Here is a 9,766-nt window from a genome sequence, read left to right on the forward strand (position 1 = left end):
ATTCTCCTGCCTTAGCCTCCCGAGTAGCTGGGACTATAGGCATGTGCCACTATGCCCAGCTAATTTTTGTATTTTTATTAGAGACGGAGTTTCACCATGTTGACCAAATGGTCTCGATCTCTTGACCTTGCGATCCACCCACCTCAGTCTCCCAAAGTGCTGGGATTACAGGCGTGAGCCACCGTGCCTGGCCTTTTCTTTTCTTTTTGAGACAAGATCTTGCTCTGTCACCCAGGCTGGAGTGCAGTGGCTCAATCATAGCTCGCTGCAGCTTCAACCTTCCAGACTCAAAAGAGCCTTCCACCCCAGGCTTTCGAATAGCTGGGACTGCAGGTGTGTGCCACCATACCCCGCTAATTTTTCATTTTTAGAGATGGGGTCTCCCTCTGTTGCCCAGGCTGGTCTTGAACACCTGGCCTTAAGCAGTCCTTCCGACTTGGCCTCTCAAAGTGCTGAGATTACCGGCATGTGAGCCCCCATGCCCAGCCTCATTGTGGACTTTCATCAAGCATGAGATGACTGTTACAGCTCCAAGTTATCGAGGAGGCAGTTGAATGTATGAGTCTGTTGCTCAAGCACAAGATGAAAGGCAGCTCTGTGGAGTCAGAGGGAAGATGGAGCCATGGAGGGAAGGGAAGAAGGCTGGCCAGAGGGGTAGGAGAAAACCAGGGCAATTCCTGAACCCAAGAGAAGAGCGTGTTTGAAGGAGGACAGAGTGTTAAATGGTGTTAAACTCTACAGAGAGACAGAAGGAGGGAGGAAAGAAGAGGTGAAGGGAGGAGGGGAAGAGAAAGGAAAGAGCCCATTGGATTGGCAGCTGGAGGCTCTTGGCAATTGTGTTGAAAGCAGTGTCAGAGGGCTAGGAGAGTGGAAACCAGATTGGAAAGTGCTTCAAAGAGAGTGAGTGGGAAAGTGGAGATAGAGTAGATAACCCTTAGAAATGGTTTGAATACCAAGGCGAGTATGAAGGAGTTAGGGTGACTGCAAGGGAGTGATTAGAATGATAGATCATGGAGTCTTGGCTGCACTCAAAGAAAAGTTAAGATAGAGGCCAGGCGAGGTGGCTCACATCTGTAATCCTAGCACTTTGGGAAGCTTAGGCAGGTGGGTCACTTGAGGCTAGGAGTTCAAGACCAGCCTAGCCAGCATAGCGAAACGCCATCTCTACTAAAAATACAAAAAAAATTAACCAGGCATGATGGCATATGCCTGGAACCCCAGCTACTCAGGAGGCGGAGGTAGGAGAATCACTTGAGCCTGGGAGGAGGAGGTTGCAGTGAGCCAAGATCGCGCCACTGCACTCCAGCCTGGGCGACAGAGCGAGACTCCATCTCAACAACAACAACAAAAAGGATGGGGTGATAGTGAAAAGTGGGTGCCAGTGGATTGACAGCCTCAGTAGGGCTGAAGAATTTTTGCAGTGATGGTACTAAGTTAAGGGAGCTATAAGGACAGAAGGTGAAGTCAAAGTGGGGATCTTGAATTTGAGGTTTTGGAGGCGTTTCATTGACTGCAGATGACGAGGCGAGGGTGAGGTTTCTCAACATGCGTCCGATTGATACTTGGAACGGGACAATCCTTTGTTGCATGGGGCTATCCTGTGCACTGTTCAGCTGCATTTCTGTCCTGTACCCATAAGATGCCAGCAGCACTTCTCCAGTGGTGACAACCAAATATGTCTTCAGATATTGTCAAATGTCTCCTGATGGGCCCAAATTATCCCCAGTTCGGAACCATTGTCATGTGATAGCTCATTTCATTCTCATTTTGACCCTGTGAACATGGGGTTAGTATGAATCAGGTGTCATTGGGATCAAGATTAGGAGCCTGTGCTCTGTTGCCAGATAAACTTGAGTAAGATCTCTCCGGGCTCAGTTGTCTTATCTGTAGAATGGGCTAATAATAGTAACCATCCTGCAGGACTGCTGTGAGGATTAAATTATGTAAAACATGAAAAGTGCTATACAACAGTACCTGGCACATGATAATTGTTAATTATCAATAATGATTAGCTATCACTGAAATAGATGTACTGTAGAGATCTCTTGCAAGCATTGAAATTCCATCATTGTCATATTACTCACCATAGGCTATTATTAAACCACACCCCATCTGTTATTTTTACTCCCTGACACAAGTTTGAAGTAGTCACTGTGTTCCAATCTGCTAGGCCCTCAAAGAAAGAAGAAAAATACATCTGAAATGGTGATGCTAATAGGCAGAAGAAGTGATTGTTGCTAAAAGTTGTGTTACAGATAAATTACTATGAGAAATCCTAGGAAGGAGAATGAGGAGAAGAGACTTCTAAAGGGGGGACGTATGTGAGCTGAGATTTGGGCTTATGGACATGGAGTGGGGGTCGGGGGGAAAAACATCTCTGATGGAATCACCAGTGTGAGCAGAAGCATAGAGACAGGAAGACACAGGGGACGCATAGATGCTGTAAGTAGGTCAGCTTGGCTGCAGCAGAGATGTGGGGTATGAGGCTGAAAGGTGAGGCAGGACCAAATGGTTGAAGGACGTGCATGCCAAGGAGCTGTGCGAGCCATTGTCTACATCTATTATGCTGCTATGTGACCAATACCCTACTCATTAGAACATTTAAGTGATCTCAGAGCTTCCTTATATGCACCTTGTTTCTTTCAAGTCGCTTTTGTTCTTTTGGTTTGTTGGAGTTCTCTTAACACCCTCATGAAGGCTATGGATGGGAATGTACACCCTGTTTACTAACCCAGGAATAGGTACCCAACAGGCACTGCCAATGTTGGATGGGCAGGTTGGTTGGCCACACCTGAGGAAGATGACGTCCCAAGGCCTGGGGTCTGCATCCCAGACGCTCCATCCTGATTGACCTTCTTTACCCGCAGGGTCCTCCAGCGATGCACCCCATGCCCACCACCCCCTGCACCCTCACCTGATGCAGGAACACATGGGAACCAACGTCATTGTTGCCAACACAATGCCCACTCACCTCAGCAACGGACAGATGTGTGAGTGGCCCCGGCCCAGGGGGCAGGCAGGTGGGCAACTGGGGCTCTACTCTGCAAAAGGTGAGGGTGGGGCTTAAGAGAGGAGGCAGGAGAAGGCAGAGTCTAGAAGGTAGAACCAGGATGCAACCGTTTTCTAGGCTCCAGGGTAGGGAACAAAGGGCAAGTTTGTCCGTTGGTTGGAGCTGTTTATTCAGTAAGGTGATTGACAGCCTTTGCTGGGATGAGGTAATCCACTGGATGAGGTAGTCCATTGGGTGAGGATGTTCTGGAGTGAGAATTCCATTAGGTGACGTTGTCCATTAGGTAAAAGTGTTCACTGCAATAAAGCTGCTCATCCGTTGGGTCAGGACGTCTGCTGGGCTAGGCCATCCTCTGAACCCTCCAAAGTGCAAACTTGTCACTGGGCAAAACTCTCCAAAGAATAAGATTATCAATGGGATGAGGTGGTCCACTGAGATGAGACGGCATTTTTCTGATGTTCTTAGGGACCGTTGCCCATTGAACAAAGTTGGTCAATTGGGTCAAAGTTATTCTCAAACCTACCGTGAGAGTGAGGCCAGTGAGTTTCCATTACTCATCTCCTAAATCTCCAAGAAATGATATTTTTTGAGCCAGTTGGCCCTGGGTCTCATCAACTGCTGCTCCTTCTCCCAGGAAGGAATATCCCTGTCACCCATCCCACTGCCCTTGGGGACAGCCAGTCCTGGGCTTGGTTTGGGAGAAGCAGTCCAAGTCTGCATATCAAATAAATGATGGAGGAGATGGGTGGTAGGAACGTCCAGACCTCATACAACTTAGGCTTTATCATCTGGGACTCATAGAAGGTCTGAGCCATAAAAGGCCTTAGGGATTATCTGGTTTAATTAATTCTCTTATTTTATAGAGTAAGAAATTAAGTTGGGGCGGGGGTAGGGGCAGGGGCAGGGGAGGAGGAGGGGGAGGAGGCAGAACTTTCCCAGGGCTCTTTGTTGACTCCCCCAAAGGCCGGAATTTTGAGTAGCCCCTGTCTGTCTGTTTGTCCTTCCAGCCACCCCTGAGACCCCACAGCCTTCACCACCAGGTGGCTCAGGGTCTGAGCCTTATAAGCTCCTCCCAGGGGCTGTCGCCACGATCGTCAAGCCCCTCTCCGCTATCCCCCAGCCAACCATCACCAAGCAGGAAGTTATCTAGCAAGCTGCTGGGGCTTGGGGGCTCCGCTGGCTCCCCTGACTCCCTCCGAGAGTGCCTGGTGATCATGTGGTCATGGCAAAGGCAGACATGACGCCAGGGCTAGTCCCAGAGCAGGAATGGAAAAGATGAAGGGCCTGAGAACATGGGCTAAGGGCCACATTCCATTGCCACCCTTGATACCCTGCTCTGAATAACGAGACTTTGACTTGGGGGGGACCCCGGAAAGTCCTCTACTGCCATGGACAACTTTTCTCATATTGAAGCAACTGTCTTCACCTTCATCCATGTCCAAACCCTGACTTCACCCCTTCACAGCTTTCTGGAGATGACTTGAGGCCTTACTTAAACCCAGCTCCCTTCTCCCCTAGCCTGGTGCTCCTCTACTAGCCCCAGCCATGGTGACCAGACAGAGCCCCGTGAGGCTAGGTCCAATCGCAGCACTTGGGGCATCTCGCTCCTCCTCCTTCTGCTGCCCCCACCTCAAACGCCCCCCTCTCTCTGCTCTCACTTCCTCCGCCATCCTGTCTTCTCCAACACCACCTCTCCAGAGGCTGAGGAAGACTTGGAAACGATTCCCCCAGTCATTCTGGTAACACGTTGGAAGCACTGACTGGGGTCAGGCAGGGCATAGAAGGCCGTGGCTAGGGAAGATGCCTTCCTCCAACCCCCAGGCACCCTTCAGGGTCCTGGGTGGGTATTCGGGGTGAGGATCTCTGCAGGCTTTTCACCTGAGAAAACAAGCCCAGATTGGCAACTGCAACAGGAACCTGGAGGGAGGCTGGAGTGGGGAGGAAAAGCATCAGAAAGAAGGAAACCATGTACTAGGCCTTTGAGAAAGGGGAGAATTCTGGCCAGTAGAGCAGGAGAGATGGGACATTCCAAAGAACAGCCTGAGCCAAGACCTCGAGGTAGGAAGGATCTAGCAAGGCTGGAGGAAGAATGATGTGGGAGAGAGACAATGAAGAGAGAGAGGGCCTGCTGGAGAGCGCAGGGTCTGGATACCAGGCTGAGGTCCTGATCAGCTGCAAGGGGTATGCAGGGAGCTGGGCTTCTGGGAAATGAACACAGCAGTTCTGCAGAGGATGGGAGACGGGGAGCTGGGTAGGGTGGCTGATATAATGCGGGTGGGAGTAATGAGGCTTGGGGCTGGCAAGGACAGATGGGTAAACCTTCACATCAGAGTGACATCCGGGAGCAATGATCTCCCAAGGCCGGTCTCAAGTTCTGCCTTACTCCCAGGCACTATTGTAAGGCATATGACGTGCACCGTCTCATTTAATCCTCCCTTCCTCCCCATTAACCTAGAGATTGTCTTTGTTTTTGTTTTTTATTCTCCCCTCCCCCAGCACTCACCCACCCCACCACCCCCTAGCGATTGTTACGGAAGATGGAATTGTGTTCTACACATGCTCTGAGCCAAAAGAGGTGAAGTGATTTTTTTCTGAAACTCACACAACTAGGAAGTGGCTGAGTCAGGACTTGAACCCAGGTCTCCCTGGATCAGAACAGGAGCTCTTAACTACAGTGGCTCAATAGCTTCTCCAAAGGCTCCCTTCGTTCTCACCGTAATCAAGTTGAGGAGCTTCTGGTTCCCTTCGCCAGCCTCAGAAGCCACCACTCGTTCTTCTGGGAGCCCTGCCCACTCCCAGGACTAAGACTGGCCTGAGGCTGCACCAAAATTCACTTAGAGTGGAGCATCCTGTTTGCTGATAAATATTAAGAAGAATTCATGACTCTTGACAGCTTTTCTCTCTTCACTCCCCAAGTCTAGGGGAGGGGCGGCAGGGGTCTGTTTCCTGGGAGCCAGGGTCATCTGGCCTCTTGGTGTGGGGGTGGGACAGTGTGCCCATGGGGGGGCAGGGGAGGACTAAGCAGGCCTGGGTTTGAGGCCTGCTCTGGGGACCGTCACTCCAGGCGCATTCTGGAAACATTAGACCCCCCAATGGAGCGACCAGCATGTCATCCATGTGAAATCTTGGTGGCTTTGGGGACATTCTGGAAAATGCCACTGACCAGTGTGAGCAAAAGGAATGCGTCCTGGGGCTGGAGGTGTGATTAGGTAGGAGGGGAACTGTTAGGCTGACTTCTGCCCCCCCGATCAACACTGACCCCTCTGAGTGGGTAGAGCCAGTGCCCCGTCCCCAGAAATCCCACCATTAGTGATTGTTCTTTATGTGTAAGAGGCATGAAGAAGTATTGGGGAGATGGGTCAGAGAGGAGTCGCCACACCCCCAGGGCAGTCCCAGCCAAGCCCCCAGTCCCAGGAGAGACTGCACGCCTCTCAGAGCTCCCAAGACTTCCTCCACCACCTCACTAAGTGCCCCCGAAATCCCCGCCAGACAGCTCAGCCTGGTCTGCAGCAAGGCAGGGAAGCTGGAACCACTTCTGGGTGTTGTGGTCATTCCGCTCTGTTCCTCCTCCCCTCCCTCCAGTGTTGCTCAGGCCTCTGTCACGGGAGCAAAGCTGAGATAAGAATGTCCCATGGAGTGCAGTGGGCACAGTGGCCCTTCATGGGAGCAATCTTTTGGAGCAGGGGGTCAGTTCTCTGCTGGGAATCTACCCCTTTCTGGATGAGAAACCCATTCCACTTTCATAAATTTATTGTAATGTGAGAAACACAAAGTTTACTTTTTTGACTCTAAATTGACACGACATTAGAAAAATCTCTTTCTTTTTTTTTTCTACCTGAATTGTGGTCCTAAAACGTAAAATCTGATGGACTAACAGAGGGTTGCTGGGGGGATAAGCATGGGCACAACACTTCCCGCACCAAGACACCCCAATCTTCAGGCAGGTCTCAGGAGCCTCTAAAATCCACATGGCTCTCCTGAAAGTGGCCAGAGGAGAGGAGAGGGTCAGAAAGGAACACTCTTCTGTCTCTTGTCATGACCAAGACAATTACTTTTTGCCAAATTTTTCTGCCATCTGCCCTGATTAAGATGAATTGTGACATTTGCATCAAGCAATTATCAAAGCGGGCTGGGTCTCATCAGACCGACCCACATCTTTCTGTGGGTGTGAATGTCATCAGGTCCTGTGCTGACCCCTGAGCCCCCATCACTGCCGCCTGATGGGGCAAAGAAACAAAAAAACATTTCTTACTCTTGTGTGTTTTAACAAAAGTTTATAAAACAAAATAAATGGCACATATGTTTTCTAAGTCCTTGGATGAGTATCTTTTCTTTCTTCCAGGTGTCAGAAATAAGACTGAGTCTTCTGGTTCTACTTGGAGGTTAAAAAAAATGTTTTAAAGGAAGAATGAGAATGGTTTTATAGTTCTTTGTGATGTGCAGAATGTTTTTGTATCCATTATAATTTTTTCAGTCTTCACATCAAGAGGTAAGCAGTTAGACGTGATTATTCCCTCTTCCCAGATGAGGAGACTGAGGCTTGTGGAAGTGATTTATCTTGAGAGGCAGAGGTAAACAACTAGCCCTGGTCTCCTGACTCCAAGCACATAGTGTATGAAGGAACGAAAGTTGATTCCCCCTCCTGAAGACGGGAGTGGTGAGGGAGAGTACAATGGAAAGATCTGGAAGCATGGCGAGAGGGTCCAAGGGTCTGTCATCCTCCACCAAGGTCCAAGACAGAGCCGTTTTCTGGGCCACCTCAATCTGCCAGGATTGGGAGATGAGCAGCCTTGGCGGCATTTCATAAAAGCAAATGATTTTGCTGTTGTTATTGTTGTTTTATTTTTCGAAGGACAAGGCTGTGCATAGCGGCTCACATCTGTAACCCCAGCACTTTGGGAGGCTGAGCCAGGAGGATCACTTGAGCTCAGGAGTTTGAGACCAGCCAGAGCAACATAGGGAAACCCCATCTCTACAGAAAATTTTAAAATTAGCCATGTGTGGTGGTGTGCACCTATAGTACCAGCTACTCTGAAGGATGAGGAGAAAGGATTGCTTCCCCCCATGAGTTCGAGGCTGCAGTGAGCTATGAACGCACAACTGCACTACAGCCTGGGTGAAAGAGCAAGACCCTGTCTCAAAACAGAAATAATAAGTAAAAAAAATAAAAGCAAGGGATGCACTTGAGAATCTCCAGCCAGACCTGTAGCTACTTAGGTCCTCTCCATGGCTAAACTATTATAGAAGGTGGCCTTGTGTCTCAGCCACAGCATCACATCACTCGGGATTGTACTGGAGCTGGCTTATTAGAGCTGACTGCTAGCTTCTCTTTCCAACTCAATGTTTGCCAATGTCATGCTGATAGCTTGAAATTGGCTATTGCTGGAGTGTTTACACTGCAAGGACTAGCAAGCTATACAGAGCAGGGCTTTTGTTCCTGGAGAGCCGGTTGTTAACATTCACCAGCACACAACAGCATTTGGCAATAGCTGGACTGTGGGATGGCTGCATACAGGGACATCTTCATTGGGGATGAGGGTAGAGCAGGGTGATCCTTTTAGCTCTTCCTTAAAGGAGGAGACAAAAGTTCTGGTCTGGGAGGCACACGTCTTGCTGATCACTGTAAACTTGGGCAGTTCACTCTACCGCTCCGAGCCTCATCTGCAAAGTGGGAATGATCGCTCCCTACAGGAAAGATGTCAAAATGCAATGGAATGAAATCACAGTAACTGTGAGAGCTCCCGTTACATGGGCAGTACAAGTGAACTCTTCATGTGCCCCTTTCTAGCACGAGGTTAACTATTAAGCTCTCCAGCCTCCAGAGCACCCATTCGCGGTCTGCCTGATCCCTAGGGCCCCTCCCGCCTTCCCCTGTGCCTTCCCTCTACCCGTCAGCACCAGGAAATGTTTTCGATAACGTTGCAATGGAGGCCTTGTCCATGCCGCCGCCATCAGGGACATGGGGGAGTGGGGGCCAGAGGAGACTATTTCAGTCCTAAATTGTGCTTAATAAATCCATATCAAAACCATAAACCCTGGGCTGCCATAAATTCCTCTACCCTTGGCTCCTCCACCTCATCAGCCCTTTGCCCCGGTTTATCTCAAGTCTCAGCACAAGCTGACAGAGCTTCAGGCTTGGTTTCTATTTCCATTGCTAAACAGCATCAGCTCAGGTGGCAAACAGTAAAATTCCCATTTTAGAGATGATGAAGCTGAGGTTCAGAAAGGGAAAGAAACTTGTCCAAGGTCACACAGCTAGAGACCCCGGCCAAGACGTGAGCCCATGCTTCTACCACCTAGGTAGCCTGATTAAGAAATAGGAGTTCTTGGCTGAGCATGGTGATTCACTCCTGTAATTTCAGCATTTTAGGACGTCAAGGCGGGCGGATTACCTGAGATCAGGAGTTCAAGACTACCCTGGCCAACATGGCGAAACCCTGTCTCAACTAAAAATACAAAAATTAGCCAGGCCTGGTGGCACAAACCTATAATCCCAGCTACTCAGGAGGCGGAGGCAGAGGGGGCAGTGAGCCGAGATCGCACCACTGCACTCCAGCCTGGGCAACAGGGCAAGACTCCATCTCAAAAAAAAGAGAGAATTCTCAATTCTCAAGCTTCTCGGGAAGACAGATTTGAGGTTCCCTCTCATGTCTTTTTTTGGTGACCCTACAATTAAACCTCTTTCTCTGCTATAAAACATTGGAAAAAATACTTGGAATTTCTAAGAAGGTGCCTCTTTTTTTTTTTTTTTTTTTT

General features: G+C 49.5%; 1 protein-coding gene across 5 annotated transcripts in view; it reads left to right on the forward strand.

Moving 5' to 3' along the window:
* The window catches only part of HNF4A (hepatocyte nuclear factor 4 alpha), an 84,398-nt gene extending 75,360 nt beyond the window's left edge, over nt 1–9,038 (forward strand). For 2 of the 5 annotated variants that reach the window (XM_017541170.2, XM_017541167.2), the window contains exons 9-10: nt 2,868–3,050; nt 4,018–7,323. In XM_017541170.2, the coding sequence (XP_017396659.1) occupies nt 2,868–3,050; nt 4,018–4,160 (326 nt within the window). In that variant the 3' untranslated portion in view covers nt 4,161–7,323. Of the gene's footprint in view, nt 1–2,867; nt 3,051–4,017 lie in introns of all 5 variants that reach the window. The other 3 variants (XM_037742982.1, XM_017541169.2, XM_017541168.2) reach the window with 2 other exon arrangements.
* Nucleotides 9,039–9,766: the final 728 nt, after the last annotated feature.

The sequence above is a fragment of the Cebus imitator genome, unplaced genomic scaffold, assembly GCF_001604975.1.
Source record: "Cebus imitator isolate Cc_AM_T3 unplaced genomic scaffold, Cebus_imitator-1.0 Scaffold132, whole genome shotgun sequence".
Lineage (NCBI taxonomy): Eukaryota > Metazoa > Chordata > Mammalia > Primates > Cebidae > Cebus > Cebus imitator.